Here is an 18,003-nt window from a genome sequence, read left to right as displayed (position 1 = left end):
GAATATATCCCAGGATGCACCTCCTACAAACTTTAGTTAGAAGTTTTTCTCATTATCTATCATCAAATGAAGCAGGTAAATCATGGAAATGCACAGGAAGCATACGAAATCTGAAAAAGGTGGCAGATTATACCTAATACCTAAGTGTCGTTAAACATACATCTTTAACTACATGTTACATGTTCTTGGATAATTCCTCAGCTTTATATCTCATGTGTACCTATACCAGATAAATAACACTGAAAATATATATTTTTTATTTCAATCGAGTCAGAGCAAATGGTTTTAAAAGTAATTACATACAGAAGCACTTAAGCTAATACAAAAACTTGTGGTCTTTGCCTTTGTCATTCATGATTCTGCAGAACACACATATTTCATTTTATAGCAAAATTCCATAATGGTATCTGCAGTTACATGACAGATTTGAATAAATCAGGACAGTGATTCACAAGATGAATGGGAAGAGTGATGTCATGTTGTGATGAACTTATATTCATACTTTAATACTGTATTAAAAGGCTAAACATATGTTCAATGCAAACCTGTGAGGATTATTCATTTATCCACACTGAATATTGGCTACAATTATTTTTTTTTCCAGCTATGAGGATCAGTATTGTTCATATTACATAGTTTGTATTTATATCATCATTTGCATTTGTTATCTTTTAAATATTACCCAGATTCAGTTGATACCTTTCACTTTAGTTCTGGACATATAAAATGAATTTGTGCATGACAGTATTGTTCAAATCATGTCATCATGATAAACAGGAAAAACAGTGTCAGATGTTAGTTATGAGTTATCTGACAGTCTCCATAACCTTGCACAAATATAAATGTTGAGATCATGAGATATGAAATATACAAGGGTGAAATTCTAAATTGGTCATCTATAAGTAACCTTAAACATGCATAAATGTATATTAAGGTAATTCACAAAGAGGAGCCACACAGTCTTTCAGTTATAATTTTAATACAAGATTCAATGAGTTCATCTTTCATAAGCATAAGATTACAGACAATCAAATGTCATCAGCTGTAATATCTACAGCTATTACTGTTACCACTGACATGGCTCCAAAGGAAATATAAAAAACAAAAATGAAAAAAAAAATCATCTTACAAAATGTCTGCTGCAGAATCAGATCCATACTGAATCCATTTTAAATATCAACTTAAACCCTTTAATGACATTAACAATTGACAATGATATTTAATGACCATTAAAAAACCTAAAGATATCCCATCATAAAAGAGTGGAAATGGTTAACAAATTACTCCAGATAACAGCCAGTGCACAGCTACTCTTCAAAGTTCAGCTTTATCATCACTTCATTTGGCTAACAATGCTAATGGCACTCTGCTGTAGCAGATTCCTTAAAAGGGCAACATATGGCATAGTGTGGTAAGTGAAAAATATGTATTACATTCTAATGTTACACAACTGGTGATCACAATGTTAAACTAGTCAAAACAGCCATAAAATGACCTATTCATAGTGGTTTTTATGGCCTACTTTGTTGATTTCCCCCCAAATAACAGAAGGCCAGGGCCAGTTATCCAGGGCCATTCACTGAGTGTTGCTCTCATCCTTAACCTGAGTCCTAATGGGCTATGTCCCAAAAACACAGCTGGACTGACGTTTTTGTGTATATTGTCAAAATATTTCTTAAAACTTCACCTCAAAGAAATTCTGCTACTTCACGTACATATCTAATCGTTTAACACTATAATACAAAAATGTAAAAGAGTTTTTTCCCCCCATTTTTCCCCCACTGCATTAGCAATTCACTCTGTAGGTGACTATTATTGCGACAGGAGATATTTTGTTTAACAATCCACATTTAGCCATGTACATTTACCCGTCTGCATCTGTTTACCTAGAGTAGGTCAAGATACCAATGATACACTTTATTGTCAATGAACTGAATTCAAATATGATCCATATTAAGATTTCACACTTGAGAAATATTGCTCCTTACACAAAATCTGTCAGTTGTTATACTGATATGTTACATTTATAAGAGTGGATTCATACAAGATGTTGAAAAAACAATAAAAGTAAACTACATTTAAAACATCTTATGGGTAGCAATTATCAGTAATAATATGTTCCATTAAAATCGAAAATCAAAATACCATATTAGCATTCCAATCTTAAAATTCAAAAACCTGTACATATTTTTCCAATATGATGAAGAGACTGCTTAAAATCTTAAAGTAAAAATGTTTACTTTAGAAACATAAAACTCCCCCCGCCGCCAAATATTGATAGATGCTACCGTCGAATACTTCCTGGTTTGGATCTAGAATCAAAAGGCAAAATTGTGCACACAAGTCAATACAATTCACTTTCAAATAAAACTCTCAAACCAATAATATTCAAGCACTTAACATAAGGGCACAATGTCTGGCAAGTAGAGCAGTGCATTTCATCACTCCTTATGATTTTCATGAGGAATTCTACGTGATAACATGTGGACTAATGATAACAAGAAATAGCATGAATAAACATACATTTCAACAGTGTGTGCATATTCGTACCCTGGGTAAGGTGGAGGAGGGGCGTCATGCTGTCCAGATTTGGCAATGGCTTGCTCATACGAGGGGAGGCCAGGTGGGCCCATCTCTTCCTCAGGCGTGAACACAGGCTGCATCGAGACTTCTTCCAGCCTCCGTATAATCAGGGAGGCATTACTTCTCCGTGTGCGTACCCTAGAGGAGCTACAGGCCCACCCGTCACAGTTACACCTCCCCCTTTCTGCACTCCCACTCAATTACTGCCAACTCTACTGCACTCTAAAACACACCATTGATACAGACAGGGTGCCGTTTTGAGAGAATGTGTGAATTCAACATTTAATTTAAGCTGAACAATGAAGATCTTACCCAGGGGATCTGGCAACTGTGCACACTCTTTGACAGCAGTACCAAAACAGCAGCCCGATGATAATTATGGTCACCCCAGCTGCAATTAGGCCGATGAGAAGGGCGGTCACATCTAACCTTGATGGGGGCTGGAGATTATCTGCTGGTTATACACACAAGACAGTAGGTAGATGCTGCAGTGTACTGTTGGTACATCATTCATTACAATTCAAGCACAGGTTCATTTGCCTACATTGTGAAATAAAAACTGAGACATGGTGAAAATAAATAAAGGCTATCCGCATTATGTCGTCTATGCACATATATTTTGTCCTACCATGCACATACTATAAAACATGTAAAAGTCTGTTGACTGTACATTTATTTTACACCAGGAAAAACACATCTGGGTTAATACTTTACTGTTGCTCACCATCATAGGTTATTACTGTCCTGATACAAGCAATTATTTAAGTCTTATATATATATATATATATATATATATATATATATATATATATATAAAAATAAACACAAACACATTTATCTGTATGACACTATGCATCTTTAACTTGATTTTTAACCACTTATGCTGAAAAATACCCCCCCCCCCCAAAAAAAAAAAAACAAACTTTAATCTCATTCAGCTTTTATATTTAACATACTGTTAAATCTCATATTTTCTAATACATTAGCTATTCTTACCTTGTGTGTACATTTCCCAGAATGCATCCTGCAAAACAAAATCAAGTAACTTCCTTTCCAAATTATTTTACTATTGATGTAAAGTGTTGCTTTTCAATGGTATTGCAGAATGTGAACATAGGTTAATATACAATATTATAATATGCACTGCAATATGCCACTGAATGGGATACTCAACTGTGGCTGGAATATTTTCAAAAATTTCTCGCGCTTCTTCATAGTTGCAAACTTCTTCCTTGCACTCTCTTTCCAAATTCCCCGGGGTAAAAAGCTCGAAGTCAAATCGGTTAAACAACAGGTGGCGTCCTAAGAACTTTTTCGCGGCCTCCTCGTCGACAAAAACTAGAGACAAAATTTGAATTTAGACAGTTATGAAAAGTTAAGAGAACGTTGTATTTCTATCCTTAAATGCGTGAATACACACACCGACACCCGCATAACTACACAGAGAGAATTGAATGCAAGTATTTAAATTCTGCTCAACTTTAATATAAGCACAAATAAACACTATATTTTTTAAATACTTTTTGAATATTTTGCTTTACTGGTGTATTGGGTGTGGTTACTATTTTACCTAAAGTTATTTACCATACCTTTGAACCATCCTCTTCAGTGCTCTTCAATAATATTTGTTACCCGCAAAAGACTTCATTGATGAGAGCAGCTGGTCTTTTGAACAGTTGTACATAATTAGCCAATTTACTAAAATACAGTTTCAAACTGTAATCAATAGAAATGATACAAAAACCTCCCTGTTACAGTGTGTTAATCATGTTTCTGAGTAAAATACCTTTCCAATGCCTGGCTAATCAAATAAATTACCTTCATTCGATGAGTCCTCTGTGTTTATGATCCTCAATATCCTCCTTGTACAGGCAGTCAGCCCATATTGAATAAATTGGCACAATAAAAATAAGTATAAAAGCATTTCCCTCCAGTTACAACAGATATATACAGTAGCCTACTTTGGTAAGCGCTAGCTGCGTTGCTAGCTATACTCATTCAGAAAACAAAACCTGCACGCCTTCCAAGCAGGTAGCAACCTAGCTAGACAGCTACCTGTCAAACACCGAATACGCCCAAGTTAAAACAGTTAAGAAAAGTTACACAGGTCATTAGCTACTTGCTAAATAAAGTTTAAACTACTTCCGTTTGTGAAAAATATATGAAGGATTTGTTGGTTTACGCTATCGAAAAGTGGTATTCCGCATCATATTTAAGGAAACAGGTGAACGCCGACCTGTTCAGGTTGAAACTAGATCAAATCTCAAAACGTAACCTAACTTGCACAACTGATGTACTTGCATAGTCAAGCAACATTTTATCCTCAGAAATATGAAGACAAAAAACAACAATTCACATTTTGAAGTTTAAATATAGTAAGACATCTAACTCTACATCTAGCTAAAATCCCAAAGAAAAATAAAACTAGGAAACCATTGGTTTCACATTGCCCCAAGCATCTGTGACCTCACCTCCGGTTGCGATGGGTGTACCTGGTTAGGCCTGACTAACGGAAGTGTTCATCTGGATAAAAGGACTGACACGTACGCACATCTGTCACTCCAAATCATCTTTCGAACTGTGAAATGTTTGCCCTTGAATTGCAATGTAAACTGCTTTATCGCATTGCATCATATGTGATGCCAGGGCTGTTAAATTTAGTTGCATGATTATCGGTCGCGGTATTTCAGAAGTAGACTGTAGGTCTTTTTTATATTACCTGAACTATACGGTGTCCACAACTTATGCAATCATAACGTAACTATCACAATTATATCATGGTCATCGTGGTAAACAAAAATTTGTTTTCTTTTACTGAGCAACTACTGGCTTGTCCGCAAAAGTGCTTTTCAATATAGCCTTTCAGCACTAGATGGCAGCAATTACTTGAATGAACAACATAGACTTTCGATAGCTTGGAATATCGTTTGATTTGTATGTTTGTGGTTTCAGTGTGACAAAATATGCAGCATTATGTTTTCTTGTGGCAGATAGTATGCTTAATTAAATTGATTCACATAAATCAAGATAACACTTTTGCCATGTTGCTGTACTAACATAATAGCATAATTGGTTGTTATGATGGAAAAAATAAGTAGGCCTGCTATTTAAAAAAAAAATCACCTTTACCAACCATGGCTGATTCCTGTCTGGTTTGGAGCCCGCCAAATATATCCTCGCGCTAAAATGTCAAGGTTGGTAACTTAGGTAGGTGCTAGGTAACTTGGCTAAGTATAACCGTAACATATAAAGCTATCAAAACACAACAGCACTCGCTGTTAAAGACAAAAAGGTAGGTTTCAGCACCTTAATTTATTCTGTTTTATTCCTCATTCTTCACTGCTTGCTCAGATCTGTGTTGGCAATGAATGTTTTCAGGTAACGTTATCGCATAAGAAGTAAAACTGCACAACTAGCTAGACAAAGTTAAGTTAGTGATTTATTTGGGCAACTGTCAGCGTTAGCTGCCAAAACTATTTGTTTGCCTTTCTCGATTATTTAGATAACGTTAACTAGATTCGTAGCCCACACGTAATTTTCATGCGCTTAATCCTATTCTTGTATTTTTATACAAATAACTTACTAAATCATTTATTCATTTTATTTCAGTGTCAGTTCAATTGTATTTGATATTGAATTGCAAACCAATTTCACAAACTGTAACGTTAGGTAACCTGCCAGGTGAGAATAGCTACCTAACGTCAACATTCGTTCAGTTATCAGATCACTTTTAGCCTGTTCAGTGACGGTTTCTGGTGGTATTCCTTAACTGTTACACTTAAAATCAACTGGCATGATAAACAGAGTTTAAGATATGATTGAATACATATTATTACAAGCCTGAAGGCCTTGATTATTGCCATCTTTCCTCCATTACCTACGTATCAGCGCTGTATAGTCATATAACTCATGAAATGTAATATCAAGGAAGCCTCCTTGGTAATACAGACATAGGGCTTAAAGGAATTATTCCGTTTTATGGATGGTGTCCTTTTAATTTTGCCTTTCATGGCTTATAAAATTGTTTAATATCTGCTGAAGTGAATCAGTGGAGAAGCAAATAAAGAGATTGGCCTGAGGTCACAGTGTCATTTGTGATAGTAGCAAATTCTAACGGGATCATTTATTCCTGCACATGATTGATAACTGTGCGGGTTAAATGGAGAAAGGTTCCCTTCTATTAAAGGATCATTTTGAGCGCAGACCTCCCACTTAAAAGTCAACCATGATGAGGAGACAAGGGAACATCTACAGGTCAAATTAAATAACTTATATAATTTAAGCGGCGTGACAGTGCAATTTGTCCATTTGGTGTTATTATGCTGACCCCCATTAGACTCTTAGACCAGCATCCTATCCACCTTGATGGGCTGAAGATATAACTTTAAAAGTAATGGGTGTATGAAATGAATACTGTATGTCAGATTACTTTCAAATGACCATTTAAGCATAATTAGCTGTGTTTTAACAATGGAAACATTATTCTTACTGAGGTGTTTTTGTTGGTTAAATTGTTCTATGTAACGGTTTAACCATCACGATTTTTTCAGGTGAAGGAAGAATACTTGAAAACATGAAGTGTTTTGCTTAACACATTTTTAAAAATTAAACAATTAAGGCTGCAAAGTGAGCAAATGCATATTTAGGTGGAAGGGGCTTATCCTGCAGTCTTAAATGATGTCTGGGAAACCAGAAGAAAGTGTTCCAGATTCACACCCAAACTCTGAGATGGCATTGAGTCCAGACTTGGGAAAACACCTAGTAAGTATTTATCTGAGTCCCTGGTAAGCATTAAATATAAAGCTAGCTATTATGTGACACATTATTATGCAGTGCCCTTGACATTTATTCTTTCTTTTTTCCTTAAAATGTGATGAACAGGATGTAGAACATAAGCAGTCATCATCATACACCCCTCAAGAGTCAGATGATGGTATTCTGTCTATCCAGCTTTTAGAATTTAAAACCAGACTTCTTGAAATAGTGGAGGAGCTACATATACACAGGGTGAGAGTTTTGGTACATTTCTCCTTGTTTTTCCTTCCTTCTCTTTGCTTCTCCTTCCTTCCTTCTTTCCAACATACGCTACAGACATAAAAATGAGATTTTTCTAATGAAAGAAGGTTATCGAAGTACATGCTTGCAAAAACATACCACTGGTTTATGTTTTTAAACAGAAGCACACACTGAAGACCAATGACACTAATTGTCTCAAAAGGAGATGCCACACAGCTATTCTGTCTTTTAAAGCCATTTGCCACAATATCTTTTTTCTCCTTTGTGCCATCACTTACCAAGAGGTGCTGAAACACTTATGGGTTCTATTTGGCCAAGTCATGAGGAACTGGAGAATGTAATTTCGTAGGAGGTGTATTATGAGTTTTCAGAAGAAACTAACAGCACTTTTTGGCCATCTGGACACAAGCCAGCTGTATTCAGACTTCACATCAGCACAGGGTCAAAAGGCAAAGACCTGACCAATTCTTATATTTGCTTGTAAAACTGAACCCCGGAGCAAGCACTTTAAAACAGGCCCTGGACATGTTTTAAAGGTTATAAGAAGTAAATAACATATTGAATCACTCCACTTTTATTGTTATGATCATGTTATTGTGAAAGAAAAACATTAAATCAATGTGTTCCTCGGGCATGCCATTAAAGTAACACTTTGTAGTTCTTTGTTTTATTGGTGTGGGATTAAAAGGGGGTTATCTTGTCTAACATTTGTTTTCCAGCTGAATCCCTTTTTATGTTAGAGTGCACAATTGCAAATAGTGGGTAGGCCTATATATATCTGTGTGTGTGTGTGCGCACGTGCGTTTGTGTGCATTTGTGTGTAAGATTAGTACCATTGACCATTACCATGTTTCACTGTTTGGCAGAGACACTTGAATAAGAAATACAGATCAATTGAAAACTGAAAGTAACTGCACACAGCAGCATAAAAAACAATAGGCTTTTGTCACTAATTAAAAATGCCCCCAACTCAGAGAGTTCACATTTAAAATGATGGTTCTCACATTTGCATATTTTAAGTAGATGTCTGCATACTTCTTCCTGTGTGTCATAACTTTCCATGTGTAATAAGACATCATTATGGTGACACATATTTCCACATCTTCAAAGTGTCAACAGCTGTCTTTATGGCCTGGATTTTAACTTGTCTCACGGCTTATGGCTCAGTAGATCAGCCTTTGTCCCTAAGATTTATAAGGATAACCAAGTTTAATGACCTCTTTACAGGGCAAAAACCCCATCTATTCATTATTTCACTCCAAACTGTTAACTGCTTTATCTAGTGTGCACCTCTTTTGGAATTCTCCATGCTGGTAGCACACTTTAATGGGAACTTATAAATAAACTGCATGAACTCACTCCCACATACATATAAAAAGTCATAGGATGTAGAAAGCAATTGACTTTTGCCTACCTTTGAAGGCTGAAGGAGGATAAGGTTCGCTTTGTGCTGATATCGCAGCTGTAATGTACCAGTACCCACATTTCCCCACAGATGTTGAATTAAAGGCCTGTAGAAACACATTAAATTATTCTCTTTGTGTATTATTTGAATTAATAGTTAATTAAAAATAAGCAAAGCTGTTGGTGAAAGCATCATGTTTTTGAAAGTCGCTAATACTTTAAGAGACATAAGAGAGCTTTATTGTTATTGTTCAGGACAACAAAATTACAGTGTCTCCCACCATTTTCATTATTATTGATTAAGGAATCTAAAACATGATTTTAGATAGCTGTGATTCACAATATACAGAGAACAACAAAATAACCACAAGATGGACATTTATGTTTTTACATTATCCCCTGTTTCTTTGAATACGTTATCTTCAGGGTGCCGAAACTCGATTTGAGGAGCAGATCGGTAAACTTGCTTTGGAAAAACAAGAATTAGAGTGGCAGAAGGTATGTATTGATGTGTATTTTTGTTTTGATTTTTGGCAGTTTTCACGCTAACACTGACCAGGACAAAAGCAGCGTTATTACTTGTAACCACTGTTGCCTTTTGCCTTAGGATCAAATTCTGAGATGCATCGTGAACTTAGTGCTGGCTGTTTCTATTTTGTATGTACCCTTGTGTAGCAAAGTGACTTCTGGGAAACGTTTTTCCCAAAATTTGTCAGAACTTGGTCAATGAAATGGTTTAACTTGTCCTTGATTAAACTGGTATACTTTTTAAAAAAATTTTTGAATCATGACACATTTCAACAACATGCACATTTTAGTTTACTTGATGTCACCAAGATTACCCTACAACAATCTGTAATCTCAATTACCCCTTTATTTTTCAGGAATCTGTTCAACTTAAGATTGATACATTAGTAAATCAGCACACAGAATCTCTTGCTGCTCAAAAAAAACAGGTAACGGTAATGTATTTTAAGTGCTCATTTAGACTATAATATCATTATTTTAACAAGTGAAAGCTGTATTAAAATAAAACTCATTATTGTTAATGAAAAGTTTCAGGCAAGAATCAGAGGAATTGAAGGCGAAAAGGTACAGTGGACTAGTTTTGGTGTGTATAAAAAGAAAGGATCTCATTGATCAGGCATATGTAATATACTTGTGAAATCTAACCAAATCATGGTTATTAGCACTGGAAGTATTACATAAATATGGTCCTGAATTCATATTACTTGCCACTTTGCAATTGAAGGGAAAGCACCAGCTAGCCACAGAATTAAAGGAAAAGGAGATCAGCAGTCTGAAGGAACAGCTCAAACTGTTGCAGGTAATACTGTTAAAATCAGCATGCTCCCTTTCCTATATTGCTTAGTGCCCTCAGTCCTCTTCATTGACTTCTTATGAAGAGTTTTAGTGGAGACTGGGAAAAGCCCTTTCAATGCTGACCTTTGGAGTGGGGGTCTCTCCGTGTCTGTTTGGTGCAGTCAGACATGTGCCAGAGCACAGGTGATGAATGGTGTCTCGCGTGGTCCACTGCACACATTATCCATCCGTAGGACTGGGCAATAAAGACTCTTTTGGCCCTTTTTATTTTTGGAGTAACCTAATGGGATTCTTGCATCAAGCCATAGTGATGACAACCCGAGACATGAAGGCACTTAGGGCAAGCTGGGGAATCACAATGAGAGTATTTCAGCCACTGATCCTGTTTTTTTTTTTTGCTCTGCTTTTTTCTTGTCTTTTGATACACTCAAGGACAATCTTGCTCATGTCCATTGTCAGAGTATCATTGAGGTTGTTAATTCCCAATTCAGTAAATTTAAGAAAGTTATGTGTTTGATTATTATTCAGTAGATGTGAGACAGAAATAAGTGTCCTCATTGGACAAGCATACCTCTTAGGTGCCATTTGCAGTACATGGAACTCTGATAAATGGCTATTGTTCTGATGTACAGATTTGAAATGTGCTCGCTTTTATGATGGAAAATACTAATTTGACTTTTTGCAATTTATATACCATTCATTTTGATGGTGCTTTGTTATTTGTCTTTATTTTTGAGCAAATGTACATGATCGCATCAAGTCAAAGTACGTTACAATTAGAATACATTGCAGATGCATTGAATGAAGACAAAACAAACCCTAATCGTGTTTGTCTTTTACTACTCTTTTACAGTTGTTTAAGTACAGTTTGCAGAAGAAATTAAGTGAACTGGTAAGGGTTCCAATTATATGTATTGTTGACAGAGAAGTGTGGGAGTGTGAGGAATTAAACAGGAGGACCAGGAGAGGGAATGGCTCATCAGTTGTAACGGATAGGGAGTGTGTGACACTTGAACCTCCAGTGCGGCAGAGAAAATATCACTATTAAAATATTTTATAACTGAGGACCGGTCTGTTTAACCTTTAAGCGATAAAGAAAAAACAACTTGATACAGACGATCAAACAGTAACGACAGAAATGAATAATAAAAGACTTTCAGGCGAGCGTAACCGTTGACTCCTTATCTAGTGAAAAGAAGCGGTCGGCCAAAATGTTAAACAAAGGTTGCTTAACCCGGAGTAGCAGCAAGCTATGTGTTATCCCTCTAGTTCTGAGAAAAAACCTTAAGACACATTGGTAAATTGTCTCTGTTGTGGTTTGTATTGCGATGTGTAAAGCTTCACTGGAGATGAAGATACTGTTCTCTGCAGGAGCAGAAGTTGGAGTTGCAGTGTCAAACAAAAGACAGCCACCTAAACCAGCTGAGTGAGGTGGAGAAGCGCTTTGGGGCTCTGTCTCGACAGTGCACCATGGTAAAGCAGGCACACGAGAAGCTGGTGCAAAATGGTATTCCTCTCTTCATTCCTCCAGTACTAACAGAGGCCACCGAGTGTGTTCATTTTCACAGAAACCTGAGCAAGTTCTCTGAAAGCCTTTGACAAATTAGCACTTTTTATTACAAAAAATTTTTAGGACATTTACAGCTGCTAGCTACATTATCAGGTAGTTGATCTTCCCTGGCATCTGTCCAGTAACTTGTTGTGTTAATATTGTGTTTATGTAAAGTAGGATTTTCTAAACATATTTATCTGTTGTTTCTAAACGGTAGTATCACTATTTATGTAAAACAGTGATACGGTTTCAGTCTCCTCGGTGGCTGGTGCTAATTTAAAAGAGATAGGAAGCATTTTTTCTGTCTTGTCGAGTTGGTCTGGAAACTGTTGCACTTCTACATTTGCTGTAAAGAATGTTGATATAGAAAAGCAGTATCATTTCACATTTCACAAGAGCAGGGTCACATATTGTGATAGTGGAATTCTTGTTTTTTTCTGTGAAGGTGGACGGTACAGTAGCCATCATAATAGCACAAGGCATTAAACTTATATTTAAGACTAAGCTGATTTTCAATATTTATGTTTGCTGCATTACAGAAATGTGCATTATGGCCAACCTCTTGATTATTTCTATTTATAATCAAAACCATATTTCCTGTAAAACTTGAACAAATCTGGCAAGATGCATTAATGAATTAAAACATGAGGTCAAAGAGGTTTATAAAAATGAAAGTGTGTGCTAAATGCACATGACACTATGGACAAGTCTCAGATTTTCCTTGAAGTATTAACTGTATGGAAATTTGGTTTGTAACAAACTGCAACAATGGTCACAAATAGTTCAAACAAAAGTTTGCATAATATTTTATTTGTGTGTGCCTTTTTTGCAGTTGAAGAAACTTTGAGACTCAATAAGAAACTTGCTGCTGTGAATAGAGAACAAGAAGCAACAATTTATAGCTTAACACAGGTACAATAAATTTTCGTCTGTTGATTCTTCATTTTTGAAATAGATACCTGAATTTAAAAAATCAGTGTTAATCTAAACTATAGGCCAGTTTGTATCCCAGTGCTTCTGTAAAAAAAGAAATTTAATTATACCCATTAATGTACTGTGTGTGTGTGTGTATATATATATATATATATATATATATATATGTATATAGACACACACACACACACCCACACACACATTACATTATATATCTTTTCCTTTACTTTGGTTATGGTGAAATGTGACAAACTGGTTTACACTGCAGTTGAACTGCAGATTTTCAGAGGAAAGTTAAATAGAGAGCTTTGTATTGCCAGACAGTTCTATTAGTGTTTCAGTACCGCAGCATGATGAGGAATTCTGGCCCTATCAGAGTGCAATGCTCATAGCCTGCTGTTTGTCTGAGAATGTGTCAGTGTCCTGAAGGAGAGGAGGGAAAGGAAACAGACTGCGGCCCTACAGAGGGGGAGAGCCGGGGGAGAGGAGAGCACTATCTGGGGCCGCACCTTCTAATAAATTATACTTTAAGGAGATCAAAGCTAGCCATGTACAATTGTTACAGTGTACAACCCCTTACAAAGTTGCTAAAAAATGTATTTGCAGTTTATTGGAATATATAGTGGCATGAAGACACATGTAGCATTCTTTCCAATTCTATATCTATTTCTATCTGTTGTATCTATTTACTGTGTCAGCTTAATGTGATACAATATATGTCTATCTTTTGTGGAAAGTGAATCCTTGTGTTTTATTCAGGATGCAGAGAGGGTGAAGAGGGAACTTTTAAAGTCCAAAGTGTCATCATCATGTACATCTGGGGAGCAGAGCTCCAATCACATAGTAAAAGACCAACAGATACAACAACTTCAGCACAGACTACATATGGTACAATCTATTTGCATGCTAAATCTGTGATAAAAATGCCTTAGCTGATTAAACATGCTTGGAAATTTTGCAAATTTGTGATTAAATGTTTGTAGGTGCATTTTTAGTTATTGAAAGGCACCCAAGGCTGTGAAAAACACCTGTGTAGCTTACAGTTATTGTTGTAAGATGCATATTATGTTGAAGCATGAGGAAATTTTTCAAAAATGTGCATTTGAAATTTGCTGTGTTGACTTTTCTATGAAGTAATACAACAATAATATTCATATGAAGTAAGTCATTGACCCTGAAAAAGTCTTGGTTTATTAAACCAAACCCTTTTCATGGGCTGTGTTGCTTATAGCACCACCCTTGCTGCCCTTCAAAACATTTGTCTAGCTCTGCCAGAGGAAAGACTGAACATATGAGATGACCATACACTTACTAATGATTTACATGCCAGCTTTTTATTTTCTGTATTTGAAGGAGACAAAACTGAATAAGTGGTTTGAGAGAGAGAATGTGGCCATCCAAGCAGAGAAACAGGTCAGGAATATTTGGACAGCTCTATGAGCGTAGTGCTATCCAGCCACCATAATACTGTCAGCATCTCCCCCATCTTTGGTGAAGGTCCTGCCTGGTCTGATGGAATAGTTTAAAGGCAACTGTTTAATCGCGGGTAATAAAATGGGAGGTGAATAGCTGGGTACAGTTGTGCTTCAGGCAGGCAGGAGCGCTGCGTGTCATTAACACACGTCCCCTCTGTGCTGGGTGCATTCAGGAGGTGATGAACTCCCTGCAGCAGGCCCAGCAGCTGCTGCAGACACAGACTGAGGCCGTCAGCCGAGTGGAGCTGGATCTGAGGACGCAGAGAGAGGAGTATCAGGTCAGGGTCTTTAAACGGTCATTTGTCGCTGTCTGTCCTAGATAATAAAAGAAATTAGGTCCTTATTGGCAATAAACCATTCTGCATAACTTATGTAAACAATTATTATTATTTTTTTACAAAGCTTGTGCTGAGGGATTTTTATATTTTAATGTCTTTTCCAAATTCTTCCACATTTTCCTTTGTTCTCCCATTTTGATAAATTTGGATGTTAAAAGTGTTTAAAACACAGTCATTTGTAGAAATTTGGACATCATTTAAGTTTCCTACAAGTAATTGTACAAAGCGGTTTCAGTTGATGAAGGAAATTGCTTAACAAGGTATACATGTCTGAGTATGCTTTTTCTGTATCCTTTCTAGATTCCACTAAATCAGTCATTACCCCTTTTTGTACCCTAACATATTTAAGTCTGTGAAAATGTAAGTAAGAAGTGAAAATGTCAATTTAAGGGCACAGTTATTTTTCAATTATTTTAACATTCATTCAAAAAACTGATTTGATTCTATTTCATTATGCATAATGTATAATATAATTACAGTAAATTACCAGGTGTGACTCATAGGAGGCTCAAACCAGGCACATTTAAGATAAGGACAGATCGCATTATTAGTGCACTGCTTGTACATAACATTTACGTGCAAGTTTTCTATGCAGGGCTAAACCATAGTCCTGCGTATGATAAAATATATATTTTAAGTCAGTAGCAATTCTGCTGTAGTTTGGTTGTTCAGTTTGGATTGATGATTTCTGCCCACTTTCAAGTGATTATGGCATGAATTTATACAAGGACAAAAATAATGATAAGCCACCAGCACATAAACATGCCCACAGGCATTGTATATCATGTTACAGTGCACATTAAAAAGCAGCAACTGCAACTGAATAATAGCAATTCTCCTTTTTACAGCCTCCTCTTCTTTACAGCCTATCTCTCCGGCTCAGTGAAATTCACATTTTCACTCATTTATTAAAATTACTGTGAAGATGACACATCCTTGCTGATTTGTATGGCCTTAGCAGCATGTTCAGATTCCTCTGTCCAGGTGAAATAAACACATAAAATTCATTATTGTATTAGAAATTTCTTGGGTGATTAATTTTATTGCAGGCCCTTAAAAAAGAACATGAACTGTTCCGAGAAAAGACCAGAGAAAAGGAAATGGAAATTAATAGTCTGATGGAGGAGCACAAAAGATCCAAAACAATGTGGGAAAATGAGGTACTATATTGTTCTGAACAGTGAAAAAGATCATTATTAATTGTGCACATAGTGTAAATATGTTTTACTGTCCAAGTAATTGAAAGTAATATGGTTTTATGTTGTGTTTAAAACAATAGTATGTTCCATCAAATTTGTAATGAATCCATTGGCATCAGTATAAGGTATTATATGTGTGTAAATATAAGTTTGTGTGATTAAAAAGAAGAAAACACTACAAGAGAAGATAGTGGCAGCCCAGGAAGAGATGAAATCTGTGAAAGAGGCCTATGATCATCTGCATGAGAGATACAAGCAGCTCTCATCCATTACCGTACAGCAAGCAGAGCACAATGTAGAGGTACACATTTAACTATTGGATTGAGATTTTATCCGGAAATTACATGAAGACACTCGTTTTTAAATAGCTGATCATCTTAAATAATTGACATGTGCACACTTTTGAATTTATTTGATTTTAAACATATTGTAGTGCTGCCCTCTTGGTCACAGGTATGCACAGGCCTTGACTCATCATGGACTCAGCCACTTCCTGGATTAAGTCAGAGAGTACTAATGTAGAGGAATTAGATAAACACACTTAAAAAATAAAATAAAGTGCAAAGTAATTTATGACTAAAGTAATTTATGACATGCATATTATGATGAATATTTCCATAATTTTAAATTTTATTTGAATTAAATCCTGTAATTGAAAAAAGTTATTTTTGTTTTGGGATTGTTTGTCTCCACAGAATGATTTGAAGGGGCTCAGCAAAGACAACAGGAAACTCATGCCTACAAATACAGAAATATCTGTTGATGTGAATTGTAAGGACACACCAAGAGAAAATTTGTTATTACAAAATGACAAGGAACCAGTTCATGTGCAAGTTAGCACTAAACAGGGTCCAGCAATCTGTGATGAAATAGGAGTCACTGGACAGGCACCAGGTAAAACAGTTGACTGGAGCTGCAACTGGTAAATCTCAAACAACATGTAATCCAAGTAGGAAATAATAAGATGGAAATTGCACTGCAGAGACCAACAGGTCATTATGTTACTCATTAGTATTTATAGAGATAAACCTTTCTGAAAAGGAAGAAAAAAAATTGTCAAAATCTGCACTTTCTTCCCATAAACATAATTATGCTCCTTTCACGAGGATCTGCTATGTGATTTATCCACACAGATAAAAGCAGTGATGCTGGTCCCTCTGGGCCAGGGGAAACGGTGAGTGATGAGCTTCCACAGGCAGACTACCGTGCGGTTATCAATGAGCAGGCCGCCCGTGTTTACGCTTCTGGGTGCACAGACGCGGAGGGGACTGGAAGGGGCCATCGCGTGGCCGACCCCAGCGGTGCATCGCTCCAGCCACTAGGAAGTCCCTGCATCTTGGCCACGCTCCCAGCCAGAGGAACTCTCACTGCAGACACTACTGATACATTAGGTGTCTATGGGACAGCTGCAGGTCAGCAGACAGACTCCAGCAAATGTAAATCCCAGGGCAGTGAAAGCTGTCTGGCTCATAGCATGGCTGATAAGGGCTGCTCTCCCAGTGCAGCCTTGTGCCACAAAGGTGACTTTATTTGTGAGTTACCCAGGCCTGAAAGCAGGCCTGTTTATGGCATGCGTGGTACCCCCACTGAGGAAAGAATGAAGGACAGGAAGCAAGAAGAGACTGAGCACATCCCTAAAATGACAAACCGGACTATTGATAAACATGATGGAGGCAGTCAAACAGGCACAGAATCTGGATGCAATGAGCTGGGAGAGACTATGTCCTTTAAAGCAGAATTAAGTAAAGCCCATTCAGTGCCACTCGACTGCTCTTATTCAGGCAACCTTTCACAAAGAGACAGTGAGTGTCACAATTTAACCGCATCTCAGACTTCTGAAGGGAATAAAGCTAACCACTCTGGCCATAGGGACGTTAGCCCCTGTAAGGCTCACTGTGGAAACACTCAAAAGGCCAGTCAGAATCAGATGGTAACAAAGACAGACCAGCCACAGTCAACATCACTGCACCCCCTGCATCCAAACAATCCTCCAAATGCTGCTTCATGTATAGACTTAAACACTGAGCCAGAGACAAAGACGTCTGACAGATACAAGCAAGCACAACTAATTAGAGAAGACACGTCTGTTACTCACGAAGCATCAGGTCACAGTTACTCAGAGGGCTCTTGGGATCAAAACTGTGACCTTGGTGTTAGCACAAAGACTAAAGCCTGCCATG

The 18,003-nt window shown here is 36.9% G+C and overlaps 1 protein-coding gene across 2 annotated transcripts; it reads right to left on the bottom strand.

Moving 5' to 3' along the window:
* Positions 1–1,142: 1,142 nt before the first annotated feature.
* On the bottom strand, positions 1,143–4,966 carry LOC118782170 (transmembrane gamma-carboxyglutamic acid protein 4-like). 2 transcript variants are annotated; one of them, XM_036535460.1, is made up of 6 exons: positions 4,402–4,966; positions 3,758–3,921; positions 3,580–3,607; positions 2,896–3,037; positions 2,551–2,730; positions 1,143–2,312 (listed from the first exon to the last, which is right to left on the bottom strand). In XM_036535460.1, the coding sequence occupies exons 1-6, from the start codon at positions 4,505–4,507 to the stop codon at positions 2,285–2,287; spliced, it is 648 nt and encodes a 215-aa protein (XP_036391353.1). In that variant the 5' UTR covers positions 4,508–4,966; the 3' UTR covers positions 1,143–2,284. The 2 variants fall into 2 exon arrangements, with proteins under 2 accessions (XP_036391353.1, XP_036391354.1); XM_036535461.1 differs by having other exon boundaries at positions 2,896–3,034.
* Positions 4,967–18,003: the final 13,037 nt, after the last annotated feature.

This window comes from Megalops cyprinoides, chromosome 8 (genome assembly GCF_013368585.1).
Source record: "Megalops cyprinoides isolate fMegCyp1 chromosome 8, fMegCyp1.pri, whole genome shotgun sequence".
Taxonomy (NCBI): Eukaryota; Metazoa; Chordata; class Actinopteri; order Elopiformes; family Megalopidae; genus Megalops; species Megalops cyprinoides.
This window is presented reverse-complemented; position numbering and strand designations above follow the sequence as displayed.

Excerpts from the sequence above, each read along its gene's own strand:
- LOC118782170 (XM_036535460.1), bottom strand. The coding sequence starts at position 4,507 with ATGCTTTTATACTTATTTTTATTGTGCCAATTTATTCAATATGGGCTG. Across the intron at positions 2,731-2,895 it reads ACAGTTGCCAGATCCCCTGG|CTCCTCTAGGGTACGCACAC; the intron begins GTAAGATCTTCA and ends GTGGGCCTGTAG. Across the intron at positions 2,313-2,550 it reads CCTCCTCCACCTTACCCAGG|ATCCAAACCAGGAAGTATTC; the intron begins GTACGAATATGC and ends TTTTGATTCTAG.